Here is a 16,965-nt window from a genome sequence, read left to right as displayed (position 1 = left end):
CTAGTTGTGACACGTGGGACGCTGCCTCAGCGTGGCTTGATGAGCAGTGCCATGTCCACGCCCAGGATTCGAACCAACGAAACACTGGGCCGCCTGCAGCAGAGCGCGTGAACTTAACCACTCGGCCCCAGGGCCAGCCCCCAGTACCAATGAATTTTTTGAAAGATCAAATTGAAAAAAATCTGGAACTTTCTGACTGAAAAAAATAGCAATGTTAGAAAGGGAAATAAGATCAGGAATGTTGATGTTATAGTTGATGTTAATATGAGATTAATGAACTGAATTCATTATTTGGCTTCTAAATTTCTTATGTTCATTTCTTTTTCCCTTCAGGTTTCTAAAAACTAGAAAGCATTCGTTATATTGAAAACAAAGTATATTCTTACATTTTAAAAAAGTTTGTTGGGGTACCATAATTTAGTTTATAAGGTAACATATGAGACATCTCAGTATAATCTCAACTCTGAAGTTTTAAGTACTTAACACCAGCAGGTATGACCTATGTAAGGTCATAATGTACATTATTAAATTGCATTTATTCTTTAAATTCCTGGAGCCCAAAAGTAAATAATAAATTTCCTCCTACTTTCTGATACGGCAGATTCTTGTTGCTAACTGATTCTATGCTGTTAAAAATAAAATGAGAATTTTTTCTTTAAGCTTCAAGCAGTATATTGATGTATAGTCAATATATGTGATAATGTATATTGATCATTATACTATATTTTCCATAGAAGAGCTTTTTTCTCTTGCTATAAAATACTACTTTGTCTTTTCCCTGTAAATTTCCTTTTATCAATATTGAAAGTTCTTTTGTTCGTATATAACTTTAGGAAATGTTATAGCTTTATATATGGTCATGATCTATGTAGATGGGACATTGAGGGCCATCTAAATGATGTTTGCTTACCTAAGCATATTGGGGTTCTGAAAAAATATTACACTAATATTTATAGTTTTTCTATATTTTTTAAGAAGAAAATTTCTTTCAGATTTCTGTTGGATTCTGATCTGTTAATTTGTACTAGTTCATTTTAGTTAAAATTATACAAAATTTAAGGGTTTAAATTTCAAGTTTCCTCTTATGTACATAATCATAATCATGGTCATTTCTTATTTTATCTGAAGTAATTCTGACCTTTTGTATATTTCCATCTCACACTTTTGTTTCATATTCTTAACTATTTTAACACTTTTGTTTTAGAAAGATTATCAAAACACCGAAGAGGTATGTCAGTTAAGGACTTTGGTAAATAACTTGCGAGAGTTGATCACATTGCATAGGAAATACAACTGCAAATTGACCCTCTCTGATTTTGAGAAGGTAAATGTCTAGATTTATCAGAATTATTATTATTTTTTATCATAGCCAGTATGGCTAGAGTTTGCAATTATACCATCTTTCTTTTGGCATCCAGGAGAATACAACCACCATTGTATTCCGAATGTTTGATAAAGTGTTGGCCCCAGAGCTTATTCCTTCCATCTTAGAGAAGTTTATAAGGGTTTACATGAGGGAACATGACTTGCAAGAGGAAGAACTTCTCCTACTGTACATAGAGGTAACTTTTTCTTTTGATCTAGTCTTTTCTCTTGGGTCTATGCAGTGTATGATTGTATTAAATATTTAGCTCTTTAAGGAATGTCATGTTTACTGTTAGGATTTATGCAGCTTATTGTATTGGTTAAGAATGTGGATTAACTCTGCTACTAATTGACTGGTACCTTTGAGCAAAATGGGATCATATTAGGACTTTCTCCAAATGTTATTGTGAAATAATAGCATGATCTCAATAAATATTAGCAATTATTTTTTGTAGATATTAATAAGCTGCAATAATCTTATTTGTAGATTCTTCAGGAATATTTCCTTCTTAAGTTTTTTGTACCATATAAAACTGAAGGCCAAAGTTTGGCAATTTTGCATTTTTTGACCATTATTCAACATTCATGGCTAACTAGAAGCTTTTGGTTTTTTACACATCCATAAAAGCTATTTATCGATATCTATATGTGTTTTACTTTTTTTTTAGTGAGAGTTTTAAGTTAAAAAAATATATGTTTATCTGTTTTTGAAGGATTTATTGAAGAGATGCAGCTCAAAGTCCACATCACTCTTTGAAACAGCTTGGGAAGCGAAAGCCATGGCAGTAATAGGATGTTTATCTGACACAGATGTAAGTAAACAACCACCACGTAAATTTCCTTTTGAACATTGCATCTTTTCTTAAAACTTTTTTCTGATCATGAAAGCAACGTATATTTGTTAAGACTTTATGTAGTATGAAAAAGGAGTAAAAAGAAAATAAAAACCATCCATAATTCTATTTTCTTAATCATGAAAATATAAAAGTTTTCTCATTCCCACCCCCAGAAGAACCGCCATAGACAATTGGATCCATACGTTTCCAGGCTTTTCTATGGTTTTACAAACAGAGTCATTTTTTAATATGTTATAATATGCCTCTATCTTGACTTGGCACTGTTATTATTCACCATTATAAAATATGAATAAATCATGAAAAGTATTTTTTAAAACCAAGACTGTAGAAAGTAATGGAGCTATATGAGTTAATTTTCAGCAGAGAAAATACTTTTCTGAAATTTTCTAAATAATAAAATTGCTCTTTATATATGAAAATTGGAAGAAATATAAGTTTTTGTAATATTCTCGAGCTACCATACAGTAGGTGTCAGACCCCCTCTGCAGCTTGGGCAGTGTCATTAATTTGTATGAAACGTAAATCTGAGAGCTATTCACCGTCAATGTGTGCATATCTTTGTAGCTCATATTTGATGCTGTGCTTAAGATAATGTATGCGGCAATGGTTCCCTGGAGTGCGGCTGTGGAGCAGCTGGTGAAACAGCACTTAGAAATGGACCATCCCAAGTAAGATTACAGTCAGCCAGATAACTTTTTTGGTGTTGGATAAACGTCATCAAATGTTTTGAGTTCACGTTCATTTATGGTTTCTATCCTTTACTGTGTCCTTTAGTATTTCATAAAAAAGACAATCTATGTTAATATCCATTGATTTACTTTTAGAGTCAAGTTATTACAGGAAAGTTACAAACTCATGGAGATGAAAAAACTTTTACGAGGCTATGGAATAAGGGAAGTGAATCTTTTAAACAAGGAAATAATGGTAAGTGCAATCGTTGAAGAGTCTTTTAATCCCTTTGCTCCATTTCTAGGGCAACATGGGAAATTTAATGAGGATTTCATATTCTTAAAGGTTAATAGAGCTGAGTTCTCCGCTGCCTCCCTTTGTTAGATAGAATGTCAATAGAGTGTTCAGTTGTTTATTAGAGTAGTAAGGACAACAAATAATAAATTAAGAGGCTAAAGGAGTATCTCAAATCATCACGTTGTACACCTTAAAAATATACAATGTTTATTTGCTAATTTTACTCCGATAAAGCTGGGGGGAAAAAGGAAGTCATAAAATTCAGAATATAAATTGTGTTTTAATTTTTCATGCATCTTAATTTTTTGCTGCCTTATTTTAATGAGTACTTTGTCTTATGAACAAATGATTTCTGGGTTCTCTCTGAGATTTCATAACAAAGAAATGTATTTGTTGTCTCTATTTCAGAGAGTGGTCAGATACATTCTCAAACAAGATGTCCCATCTTCTTTAGAAGATGCTTTGAAGGTGGCCCAAGCATATATGTTATCTGATGATGAAATCTACAGTCTACGGATTATTGACCTGATTGATAGAGAACAGGTATGAAAGTTTAATATTGTCCTTTCCTATGGTTTCTTTGTTAGCTAAATCCTTAAAAACTCAAAATAATCAAATTATCCAAATAGATTAGCCTAAATAAAGTTATACCAAGATGAAAACTTCGAATGTTATATTGGCCATGTTTTTCATGTCTATAGGTTCTTTAAAGGTATTTTGTGGATTAGTTAATGGGCTTTCATACTCTTTGGTAGTTAACAAAACTCAGACTCATGTTTTATTTGTGCTATAGAACCCTTTGATTCCAGAATAGGATATGGTTTCCTTTTTGTATTCTTAACTGTCTTGATTTCTATATAATTCTATAACCAGAGGCGTGCCTAGGACTTACAAAGGACAAAGGTGGTATTTTAATTTTTTTGTTTGCTGTCATCAAAAACAGAATTTTCAGATTTTTAAAACATTGTATCGTGATCTATTTTTCAAGATGATGTCTTTTCATCTTTAAATAGAAAGGAAAGAGGTAAGTGCACACTATCCTTTGTGCAAAGGTACCAGCTGTTTTTTTCTTCCTTTCAAACACTGTTTATAGGGTGAAGACTGTGTCCTTCTGTTGAGGTCTTTGCCTCCTGCTGAAGCCGAGAAAACTGCACAACGAGTAATCATTTGGGCACGATTGGCATTACAGGAAGAACCAGATAATTCTAAAGAGGTGAGGTTTTCACTAAATAAAATATAGATAAATGTAGTTTTTGTGGGTAGTAATCACTAGGATAGAAAAGATAGACTTACGAATATGAATATCTGCTCTTCTCACCGCTCAAATGGCCTAATGTAAAAATTCCTGTGTAAATAGGCTACATAGAAAAAAAGCCAAGTATAGCTGCTTTGGAGCAGTGGCTTGCGCCAACACTGAATAATCTGGGATCTGTAAATCAGAAGGGTTAATCGAAATAGTAGTTGTACATACAGGGTTTTCCATAGTGCCTTGTAGTGTAAACAATGTTTTGCATTGTATGGGACGTAGAGTCATTTCTATCACATAATAATGTCAGCCACAGAACCAATGTAAATCTAAATAATCTTAGGACGTTGAAACGTAGAAAGTTTCAAGAGAGCTAATTTACTTCTTTATAGAGATAGGAAACAAATACCTACTTTATCCAGGATAATTGAGTTTTTTAAACCTTTAAAGATAGATACCTACCTCTTAATCTGTCCCAGCAGTCCACTTCAGTAATTTCTTCTCCTTGAGTGAAGTGAGTTGTGTGTTTTTTAACATCTATTAGTGGTCTTATTATGCAGTGGTCATTAGATTAAATAACTTTAAATGAATAATCCACTTCCTCTTAACGACAAAGTTGTGAAGTAGATCCTGTTGTTAGCTTCTTATAGGTTAAGTTCAAAAACTAAAATTTCTTTTTGGTAGAGGAAGATTGGCCCTGAGCTAACATCTATTGCCAATCTTCCTCTTCTTTTTTTTCCCTAAAGCCCCAGTACATAGTTGTATATTCTAGTTATAAGTCCTTCTAATTCTTCTGTGTGGGATGCTGCCACAGCATGGCTTGACAAGCAGTGTGTGAGTCCGTGCTCAGGACCCAGCCTGGCAAACCCTGGGCTGCCAAAGCAGAGCATGCAAACTCAACTACTACGCCACTGGGCCAGCCCCCAGAAACTAAAATTTTAAGATAAATGACTTTCTCAATGATATTAGAAAGTGGTAGAGCCTCAACTCAAACTCTGACACCAAAGTCTGTGTTCCTTTTTTTTTTCGCTGAGGAAAATTCACCCTGAGCTAATGTCTGTGCCAATCTTCCTCTATTTTGTATGTGGGTTGCTGCCACAGCATGGCTGCCGATGAGTGGTGTAGGTCTGTGCCTGGGAACCAAACCCAGGCCACCGAAGTGGAGTGTGCCAAACTTAACCACTAGGCCATGGGTCCAACCCCTAAAGTCTGTGTTCTTAACCATCAACTTGCACCGAATCTCATAGTGAATATGTTTGAGTACTTTGTATGGGCCTGGCCCTTACATACATACGTATATCATGTCTGTTTTTTTGTTTTGCTTTTTTTTTTTTTATTTTTTTTTTTATTTTTATTTTTGCCTTTTTCTCCCCAAAGCCCCCCGGTACATAGTTGTGTATTCTTCGTTGTGGGTTCCTCTAGTTGTGGCATGTGGGACGCTGCCTCAGCGTGGTCTGACGAGCAGTGCCATGTCCACGCCCAGGATTCGAACCGCGAAACACTGGGCCGCCTGCAGCAGAGCACACGAACTTAACCACTCGGCCACGGGGCCAGCCCCCTTGTTTTGCTTTTTTAAGATTGACCCTGAGCTAACATCAGTTGCCAGTCTTTTTTTTTCTTCTCCCCAAAGCCCCTCATTACATAGTTGTGTATGATAATTGTAGGTCCTTCTAGTTCTACTATGTGGGATGCCACCTCAGCATGGCTTGATGAGTGGTGCCACATCCTCGCCCGGGATCCGAACTGGTAAAACCCTGAGCTGCAGAAGCAGAGCATATGAACCTAACCACTCCACCACGAGGCCAGCCCCTATCATCATGTCTTTTAATTAAAGCTTTTCCCTCTTTGATTTTTCTTCACTTTAAAAAAAAAATCCTTTTTAGTCTTGAAGATAATGATTATTTGACTTCTGTTCTCTGGACTAAACAAGTTCAATTCTTTATAACTTTTCTGAATGTTTTGTTTTTTAATTTTTCCTTCTTTTCTCCAAAGCCCCCCAGTACATAGTTGTGTATTCTAGTTGTGAGTCCTTCTAGTTGTGGCATGTGGGACACTGCCTCAGTGTGGCCTGATAAGCAGTGCCATGTCTGTGCCCAGGATCTGAACCCGTGAAACCCTGGGCCGCCGAAGTGGAGCGCACAAACTTAACCACTCGGCCACGGGGCCAGCTCCTCGAATATTTTTTTCAAATAATAAAAACTAAAAAAACCCGAAAGGTCTATAGCTAAAAGGTTATTTGGGAGAGTTGCGTATTCTACAGGATTTCTAAATCATATATCCGAGAGTCCATACTGGTGTTTTTTGTGTTTAGCTTATGTATTATTCAATTATGATCCGTTTCTTGGCTGCCCAACTCCCTCTAACATGGACCTCTCATTTTTTCAACCATTTTTATTGTTTTTTCTGATTCCATGGTTTTTTTGTGTTTGCTTGTGTGTATACTACTGAAGTGGCAAATAAAGAAAGTTGATTTCATTTTGTATTTTTCTTTTTAGGACAAGGCCTGGAGAATGTCTGTGGCGAAGACATCAGTAGACATTCTTAAAATACTACGTGACGCTCTGAAAGGTACATTCTACCTCTGTCCTCTCATCTTGGTTTTATTCTAAAGTTTATCCTTTTCAGAAGGGAGGGAGCATCAGTGACAGCTCTCATCCTTATCCACAGTTTTTCTGCCTCTGATTGTCTTTATTGATGTCACTCATTTTTCTTCATGAAAACTCTTGCTTGCCTTATTCTTTGATTAATAGTGTAAGAACTGAAGCATCTAAGATCAACTTATCATTTGTTTGTATGCTTCAGTAAGCTATTTAATGCCAGACTAGATTTCTTTGGTGCCTTGCACTTATTCCTCATGTTTGTCACTTATCATTTGGTTATAATCAGGGGAAGAACCATTTAAACATGGACTTAAATAAAACAATTAACGAAATAACTGTCTTGGGAAAAAAAGAGCTATAATTTATTTTTTAAAAATTGCTGTTTCTCTTATAACGCATAAACTTTTCTACCGTCAGAAAGAATAGATTTCTTTTTGTACTTAAATTGTCTTATCTCAGCATTTCACAAGAGGTACTGAAGACTTGAGATAAAACCAAAGCTAATTAAAATTTTACCTTTTAAAATTTTAACTTTTAACAATTCTGATAATCTGGGAATTTGGATATCTGCTCTAACTCTTAAAACTTTAATTACAGACAATCTGCAGAAGAAGGATGAATGTGAAGAAATCTTGAAACTGTTTAAAACTGTTGCTAGCCTGCAGGTAAAGATGTTAAGCTATATTCAGTGCACTTGACGCAGATGATCAGTCCCTCCTTAAAATTTTCTGCAGTAGCCTTCAGGGACTTTAGATATACTGATTTTCCTCCTCTTTCTCTCTCTCTCTCTCTTTAAAAACAGCTTTATTGAAATATAATTCACATACCATACATTTCTTTTTTTTTTTTTAAGATTTTATTTTTCCTTTTTCTCCCAAAGCCCCCCAGTACATAGTTGTGTATGTTTAGTTGTGGGTCCTTCTAGTTGTGTCATGCCGGATGCCACCTCAGCATGGTTTGATGAGCGGTGCCATGTCTGCGCCCACGATTCGAACTGGCGAAACCCTGGGCCGCCAAAGCAGAGCGCTCGAACTTAACCGCTTGGCCACGGGGCCGGCCCCCATACCATACATTTCATATTCATTTAAAGTGTACTATTCCATGGTTACTGGTATATTGTAATATTAAATTTTTTAAATTGTGGTAAAATACAACATAAAATTTGCCATTCTTATCATTTTTCAATATACAATTCACTGATGTTAATTGCATTCACAATGTCGTGCAACCATCGCCACTGTCTAAGGTGAAAAATCACCTTAAGCAGAAACTGCACCCATTAAGCAGGAACTTCCATTTCTCTCTCCCTGCCGAATGCTGGTAACATCTAATCTGCTTTTTGTCTACATGAATTTGCCTGTTCTATATATTGCATCCAAGCAGAATCGTACAATATTTATCCTTTTGTGTCTGCCTTTTTTTACTTAGTATAATGTTTTCAAGATGCATCCATGTTGTAGCAAATTCAAACTTTTGAAACTTCTTTCTTATTTCTTCACGGTGTGGATACACCACATTTTGTTTATTTATCTGTGGATGACGCGGGTTGTGTGCAGTTTGTGGGTATTGTGAATAATGCTGCAGTGAACGTGGATGTGCAATATCTGGTCGAGGCTCTGCCTTCAGTTCCTCTAGCTGTATACCTAGGAGAGGAATTGCTGAGTCATGTAGTAATTCTATATTTAGTTTTTTAAGGAACTGTTCTCTCTTTTTTAATTGTATTTTAGTTTATGCTTTTTTATAAAAACGTTTTGGTTTGAGGTATCTTTTAAGGTTATTTAACTCAAATGCCCCTGAATAAGCTAACAATAGCTGTCATTTATTCAGTGCTTACTGTGTGCCGGGAGGCATCATTCCGAGGGTATCACGTATATTATTTAATTGTCACAATAGCGCACCACAGAGGGTGCTGTTATAATTCTCCTTTACAAATGAGGAAACTGGGGCACCACAGTTTCACAATTTGAAATATTGTGAAAGACAGAGAATTGTTTATAGACACTGGCCCAAAAGATGATTGTCTACTCCTTCATAGTGTCTTCAGTTTTTTTCTGTAAGTTTCATTCTAGATAATTCAATTTTTCTTAAAAATTAATTTCTGTTAACTCTGAATTGATTAACTGTCCTAAGATATGAGATTTGAAATTAATTTTATTTTGGCTCAAGGGCCTTACTAATGTAAAAGATTTTGTAATTAGAAGGACTTTCAGAGTTAACTGATACATTTCATAAAATAGAAAATTATGTAGATTTGAGCATCTCTTAATGAAAATTTAAGATTAATGCTGGCAGATTTAACTCCCAACTGTCGAAAGAAGAAATAATTTACCACAAGTTTAATGGACCACTGTTTCTCAAAGTATAGTCCATGGAATCCTAAGGGTCCCTGAGTCCTTTCGGGGGATCTATGAGATTAAAACTATATTTATAGCAATAATAAATTATTTTTTCCATCCATATTCTCTTATGAGAGTACAGTGGTTTTTCAAAGGCTATATGATGTGATGACATCATCACTCTGAAGGCTAATGGAATGTGTACTTTTATATACTCTTGTGTTTTAAGATTTTCTCAGTTTAATTTCTAATACGGTAAATATTGATGAATATCTCATAAACAAAAGTTTTTTGGGGTCCTCAATTTTTAAGAGTGTAAAGGGGTGCTGGGAACAAAAAGTTTGAGACCTATTGTATTAGACCATAGATATCTTTGTGAAAAGCAGCTGGGGAGTCAGCGTAAGTTAACTCCTCATGTTCTTGTTGAATTTGAAAGTTAGAGGTATTTTAAAGCAATGATTTGATCTAGGCAGAGTCATAGATATTCACCATGCTACTGTTTATTGAACATTTATTGTCCCAGGTCTACTGGGTAGAGGCCAGAGATGCTGCTAAATATTCTCCTATGCACAGGGCGGCCCCCACAACAACGAATTATCTGGCAAGATTGAGGCATGGCATCAAAGCAAAAGATGTGACTCACTCCCACTGCCTCTTAGTCTCCTCCCCTGGGCTTCAGTAGGATTCTTTTTATTGGATTAGAAAAAGAAGTTCCAGGTCTGGGGTTAGCAGCCAACCAGGATTTCTTTTAGAAAAGAGCAAAGCTGTGTTCTTCAAGCCACCAGGGTAGAATTGCCCAATTCTAATAATCCCTCCTTCCTTCTGCTCAGGGCTCGACAACAGAGGATTATCTGACCCAAAATGTCAGTAGTGCTGAAGTTGAGAAAATCCTGGGTTGTAGTGACATTTTCTTATTTTCCAAACTTTGTATAATATTATTACTTTCATAGCTTGAAATATACAGTCTTAAATTCTTAATTTACAAAGGAGTAGTCTTTGAGGGAGAGGTAATAAAGGGAGGTTTGAGACATAGCAATGATTTCTAACAACAGATAAGCTAAACAGACTTGGGGCTTTGTTTTGCTTGCCTTGCTGCAGGAGAACTTTGAGGTCTTTCTTCCCTTTGGGGATTATAGCAATAGTTCCCTGGTGGCAGAGCTCCGTGAACAGTACATTAAAGCTCACGAAGTCGCACAGGCTACACACAAACCTAGGAGCACTGCAGAGCCTGTGGCTGCTGAGAAGAGCCTGAGCACTGAGTCCAAGCTTCACAGACAGGCGATGGCCCTGCAGGTGTCCCGACAAGAGCTGGAAGCTGAGCTGACCCTGAGGGCCTTAAACAACGGGAATGCTGAAACAGCGCTGAGGAAATGCAGGTGACTTCTGGATCCCCACATTGCACTCTGAACTAACATCTGTTGCCAGTCCTCCTCTTTTTGCTGAGGAAGATTGGCCCTGAGTTAACAGCTGTGCCCATCTTCCTCTATTTTGTACGTGGGGTGCCACCACAGTATGGCTTGATGAGTGGTGCATAGGTCTGTGCCCAGGATCCTAACCTGCAAACCCTGGACTGCTGAAGTGGAATGCCCAGACTTAACCACTACACCACTGGGCCAGCCCCCGTTAGCCTGTTTTAGACGTGAGGGTCAAAAAGTGGTAGCATAGAAGACAAGTAACTAACACTCCATAGTTAGGTAACCTAACCATTGAAATTAGGTTACCTTGTACTCTGAGAGTTAACAATATCCCAAATGAGTTGAAAAGGAAGCACACTGTATACCATGAAAACATTTTTTTTTTACTTTCTTCTTCTCCCCAAAGCGCCCCCAGTGCATAGTTGTATATTCTCATTGTGGGTGCCTATGGTTGTGCTATGTGGGACACCGCCTCAGCATGGCCTGATGAGCAGTGCTGTGTCCACACCCGGGATCCAAAACGACAAAACGCTGGGCCGCTGATGCAGAGCACGAGAACTTAACCACTTGGCCACGGGGCCGGCCCTCCTGAAAACATTTTAAAGACATTTTAAATGGTGGTAGTGGTTATATATTTCTCTAAGCAAGATGACTGCTTTTGCGTTCACTATGAGTATTCTAACCTGTAACTCTTCCTTTCCTCCAGAGACTTGTTTAAGTATCACTGCAATACTGACACTGGGAAACTGCTGTTTCTGACGTGTCAGAAGCTTTGTCAGATGTTGGCTAATGACGTCCCAATGACGACCCCTGTGGGACTAAATCTTCCTTCTGAGATACATAATCTAGCATGCCAAGCTGCCACCATCTGCAGTCCAGGTGACAAGATTTATAATAGGCATAGTTTTATATCCTCTGGTTCATTTCATGCTTGTCTCCCAAATGCTGTCTCCTTACAGTGGCCGTGTGGCAGCAAGAGAAGAGATCATCGTCTCCATTTTACAAAAGGATAATTATAATTGATTCTCTGTGGGGATTATTGTTTTAAAGTATTTGCAAATATTAATGTTGTTGATGCTATCCATTTTCATAGGATTGTCAAATTCCTTGCCTCCCCACATCTGGTCTTACTTTCCAGCCAAGCTTAAGGAAGAAGTTGAACCGCATCATTTGGGTAGTGAAAGCTATGTGAAAACCTTTCTCTCCGCTTGTGGCCTTCCTTAGAATTTTGATAGTAATTATTAAAAGGTTGTTTTCATTATTCCAAGCACATGAAATATTAGTTTAATGATTTTTCTCCATTTTCTTTCAGATTTTTTATTAGATGCTTTAGAACTGTGTAAATATACTTTAACGGCAGTAGAGCTTTCCAGACAGTGCCAAATGGATGACTGTGGAATTCTAATGAAAGTAAGTTGCTTTTGAATTTGTTTTCCTTAAGCAAAACCCCTGCAGTCCATTATGCACCACTTTTAAATGTAAACTTGCATAGTTTGCAAAAGTACTGAATCTCCTTCCTGTATTTTATTTTAGACTCAAAAACTGCGTAAGGGCTTGAGAGGCGTCTCTTTTCCAGTCACATTTATTGGCTTTAATTTGCTCTATCTTTTGAAACCTTGTGCCCCAAACAAAGCGTCTCTGGATATTGTCCTTATCTTAGAGTAACAATTTAATTTCAAGTGGCATTATTATAAGCCATAGACCAGAAGAAGCAGACTACAGAGTTGTACTTGACCATCAGAACTGTGTTTGGCTCTAATAAATCTGATTCTACATTCTGCTCGGCGAAGATGGTATCTGTGTTTTGGAGTGTACTTATTTGTGTCTTTTCTGTATGATTTGATATTTAGACTTCTTTTGGAACTCATAAAGATCCATATGAAGAGTGGTCCTATAGTGACTTCTTCAGTGAGGATGGAATAGTTCTCGAGTCACAGATGGTGCTGCCTGTTATTTATGAATTGATTTCATCACTTGTGCCTCTTGCTGGTAAATTTCATGTGTGTCATTTTCTATGTATTTCTGCTTTGTGCAAGTTTAAACTGTAGAGGTTGGAACTAGAACTACACATAGTAATATGGATGAATTTCACAGGCATAATGCTGAGCAAAATTAGCCAGACACTAAAGAATACATACTGTATGATTTCATTTACATACATTCCAGTACATTCATTTTCGTTCAAGTACAGAACAGGCTATAACGAAGCCATGCTGAAGGAGCTCAAGGTGGTGGTTACCCTTGGGGTGGGTAATGACTAGCAGGGACAAGAGGGGGCTTCTGGATGCTGGTAATGTTCTATTTCTTAGTCTGGATGCTGTCACAGGGATGTATTCACTTAGTGGAGATTTATCAAGTTGTACACTTATCTGTGTAGTTTTCTCTTTTTATACTTAAGTTTTTTAAGTAGCAGTTTGCTTTAGAACATTATCTGATAATAGCACGCTATTTAAATATCTTTGGGAACGTGTGCTCTGTAAGAGAGTTATTTTATTGTTATTTAATTTACTCTCTTTTGTAGAAAGCAGGAGACATCCCTTGGATTCTGCGAGTTTACCGTACTGCTCCATTAGTGAAGGTATTTGACATGAGAAATGTACACCGTTGTGTTATAATTTTGTACATACACCAATATAGAAATTCCTTGAAATCCTGAATATGAATCTGACTTAACGTTCTTAATGTAGTTTCTTTGTTATTACTGTTACATTGTTACTCTTCCAAAGAGTCAGGAGAGTGTGTCATTTGGCTTATAATGTTAACTTTTATGAATCTGTTCATAAATTTTGGTTGTCTGAGGTTTTCTTCAGAGAGTGATTTGAGCATCTCAAAATAGGCGGATTACAGTCAAAGTAGTTCATTATCTAGTGGACTTAGTTATTTTCTGGTTTAAATTAAGTCTCATGTTAACTCTCTTATTTATTAACTTTGAGAAATAATTCTATGACCATTACCTGAATTGAAAAGGTAGGCTGTCTGTGAAAACAGTTTGCACTAATATGATCTTTATTTGTTTAAAAACAATCTAAATATTAAGATACTTTCCTCAAATAAAATACTTTTATCATTCTACAGGAGATGGCCTTATTTTACCTATTATAAATTCCATCTCTGCCCTGCTTCAGAACCTTCAGGAATCTAGCCAGTGGGAGCTGGCCCTAAGATTTGTAGTGGGTTCATTTGGTACCTGTCTTCAGCACTCCGTGTCAAACTTCATGAATGCCAGTTTGAGTGAAAAGGTATAGTTACCAGAACAAATACTCTCACTTTGGGTGAATATAGATACAAAAGCACTGCCAAACAAAGGAATTTGGAGTCCACTTTTTCCTGTTTGGCTCTGTAGCAACGAAATGGATGATTTGTCGGATTTAAGAAGGTTTTGTTGAGCATCTGCTAAGATTCAGATGTAGTTCAAGGTGCTGGCACACGTTTCATACTCGACCTTTACAACAACTCTGAGAGTCTCCATTTTGCAAATGAGGAAGCTCAGATTCAGGGAGATAAAATGAATTACCTGAGGTTTTAGGTCACAATGATAACTCTCATTCCAGCCCAGTGTCCACATTAGGTCAAAACTATCTGTTGTTTGTTTTATTTTGGTCCAAATTATTATAATTATTACCTGACAGCATCACTGAAAAGATTCTAGAAGACAAGCTACTTGTTGATAAGTTGCTTTTGAAGCTTCAGAGGGAATTGTGTTCATGTCTACTCTGTTGATATTTATTAAATGCCAATTTTTTTTTAAATTAACTTTATTGAAGTATAGCTTTCAAAATGAAAATGCACGTTTTGAGTGTATCAACCAATGTATTCACCTTGTCACTAACACCACAATCAAGATATAGAGTAGGGGCCGGCCTGGTGGCACAGCAGTTAAGTTTGCACGTTCTGCTTCTTGGCGGCCTGGGGTTCACCGGTTCAGATCCCGGGTGCGGACACGGCACCGCTTGGCAAGCCATGCTGTGGTAGGCATCCCGCGTATAAAGCAGAGGAAGATGGGCATGGATGTTAGCTCAGAGCCAGTCTTCCTCAGCAAAAAGAGGAGGATTAGTAGTAGTTAGCTCAGGGCTAATCTTCCAAAAAAAAAAAAAGAAGATATAGAGTATTTTAGGGGCTGCCCTATGGCCAAACAGTGAAGTTCGTGTGCTCCACTTTGGCGGCCCAGGATTTCGCTGGTTTGGATCCTGGGTGCAGACCTAGCACCGCTCGTCAAGCCATGCTGAGGCGGTGTCCCACCTAGCACAGCCAGAAGGAGCTACAACTGGAATATACAACTAGGCACTGGGGGGCTTTGGGGAGAAGGAGGAAAAAAAAAAAAGTGGCAACAGATGTTAGCTCAGGTGCCAATTAAAAAAAAAAAAAGATATAGAGTATTTTAAAAGGTTCCTTTTTGCCCTTTCCCAGTCAACCCTGCTCCCCAACCCCAGCTTTTTGTCATTGTAGACTAAATGCCAATACTTTTTGCATATAATGATGAATTTTCCAAGTTTCTTAATATTTAAGAAAAGTTTTCAGAAGGATGCATAGAGTGGACCTAAAGATTCTTTTGTTCTTTTCTGAAAGTTGTTTGGAGCGGCCACATTGGTTAAACCAAAGCATGTTGTTACGGAATTGAAAGAGAAAGCCGTTATGTTTGTTAGGGGAAATGCTACTACACTGTTGCACAAAGTGAGTATTTGTTCTTGGTGAGCTCTTTTTCTTTTGCTCTCTTTGGTTGCTTCTGATTTCTCAGGTTAAGAGTGAGGAGTCTGAGGGAATGTTGGGGATTTGAAGAGAAGTGATAAAATCGTCATGCAGGAGAGAAGAAGGAAGGAGTTCTGTGCCATACAGAACTTGTCATTGTTCCTTTCCTTACATTTATAATAGTGAGAAAGGACAGTAAAACTAAAGAAACAAGTCGAAACTATGTTACTATAAGTAACTTTTCATGAAACATTTGTTCTTTCATAGGATCTATAGTTAAATTTAGTGACAATCAAGCCTTTAGAGACTGAATTCTGTTTTGATTGTGAAGAATTGCTTCTCCTGGTGCTTTCTTCCCATAGGTATTTAATTGTCGCCTGGTGGATCTTGACTTGGCGTTGGGTTACTGCACTCTCTTACCCCAAAAAGAAGTGTTTGAAAATCTCTGGAAGCTCATAGATAAAGCCTGGCAGAATTATGACAAAATTTTGGTATGACCCAAGGAAGCACACCTTCAGTTCTTGACGTATTAAAGATGTAGGGGAAGAAATAGTTAGTTTTGCCACCAGATCTTAAAGATCTAGCAAAGGAAATGTCATACTGACTCACTGGGTTTCTACCAGCTTTTCCTTGACTAGTGATGCAGGCCATAAGTGTTGCTCAACCCAAAGAATTACGATACTTTTTATTTCTTAAAATCTGTATGCCGCCATAGAACCTCACTTCCTCTATTTACTCTAGTGTGTTTGAAACCTTAGACCTATGAGCCAGTTCTTTTTTAGGACAAGTTTTAACAGATGCAAAACTTCTCTTTGATGTTGTTTGTTTTAAAATTTGCTTTTTGGGGGGTTTGGCTTGTAGGATAACTAAAATTTGGCCTTTTCTTATGAAGGGAAGCCAGACTAAATTTATGGCTTCATAATAAAAGCTGAATAATCTAAATTTTGTGTAAATAATGACTGTGTACTGTGCAATGTGTAACGTTCCACGTTGTTAGCACAAGGAAAGGTTATGACTTTTATTGTTGAATTTCATCTGAAAGGTGTTAGAGCATACTCTATTTGCAATTGAATTTTAATTCTATTTTAATTTTTTAGGCAATATCTCTGGTGGGCTCTCAGCTGGCCAGTCTCTATCAGGAAATAGAAATGGAGCTTAAGTTCCGTGAACTCAGCACTGATGCCCAGTGGGGTATTCGTCTTGGTAAACTTGGTGTGAGTATTCTTCAGAGTGCCATGAAATTTTATCCATTCTGATAATTACCCAGTTTGAAAATTTAAAACAAAGATCTCACTGTCCTTTACTTTTGGGGAGAGGATGTATATATACTGACCCATAAATTTTAGTTATATTAAGTACATACATTGGTGCTTTCAAAGAAATAAAGACTTTTGCCTCATTTCCTTTTTTCTGTATTTCTAAGGAAATTAGAAGAGACCTGACATTTTCATCTGCTTAGTGTTCTCATTTGTAAGAATATATCTAGTATTGGCA

General features: G+C 37.0%; 1 protein-coding gene across 1 annotated transcript in view; it reads left to right on the top strand.

The window, feature by feature from the left end:
- Positions 1-16,965, top strand: part of KNTC1 (kinetochore associated 1) — a 66,740-nt gene that overhangs the window by 26,313 nt on the left and 23,462 nt on the right. The window contains exons 25-42 of the mRNA XM_046641393.1: positions 1,205-1,324; positions 1,419-1,562; positions 2,079-2,177; positions 2,787-2,890; positions 3,047-3,146; positions 3,597-3,731; positions 4,282-4,401; positions 6,930-7,002; positions 7,632-7,699; positions 10,469-10,746; positions 11,492-11,664; positions 12,098-12,195; positions 12,636-12,774; positions 13,307-13,363; positions 13,861-14,024; positions 15,352-15,456; positions 15,834-15,962; positions 16,569-16,685. Of these exons, the coding sequence (XP_046497349.1) occupies positions 1,205-1,324; positions 1,419-1,562; positions 2,079-2,177; positions 2,787-2,890; positions 3,047-3,146; positions 3,597-3,731; positions 4,282-4,401; positions 6,930-7,002; positions 7,632-7,699; positions 10,469-10,746; positions 11,492-11,664; positions 12,098-12,195; positions 12,636-12,774; positions 13,307-13,363; positions 13,861-14,024; positions 15,352-15,456; positions 15,834-15,962; positions 16,569-16,685 (2,223 nt within the window). The remainder of the gene's footprint in view (positions 1-1,204; positions 1,325-1,418; positions 1,563-2,078; positions 2,178-2,786; positions 2,891-3,046; positions 3,147-3,596; positions 3,732-4,281; positions 4,402-6,929; positions 7,003-7,631; positions 7,700-10,468; positions 10,747-11,491; positions 11,665-12,097; positions 12,196-12,635; positions 12,775-13,306; positions 13,364-13,860; positions 14,025-15,351; positions 15,457-15,833; positions 15,963-16,568; positions 16,686-16,965) is intronic.

The sequence above is a fragment of the Equus quagga genome, chromosome 15 (genome assembly GCF_021613505.1).
Source record: "Equus quagga isolate Etosha38 chromosome 15, UCLA_HA_Equagga_1.0, whole genome shotgun sequence".
Classification (NCBI taxonomy): Eukaryota; Metazoa; Chordata; class Mammalia; order Perissodactyla; family Equidae; genus Equus; species Equus quagga.
The sequence above is the reverse complement of the archived record's forward strand: the minus strand, read 5'-3'. Positions and strand labels throughout refer to the sequence as shown.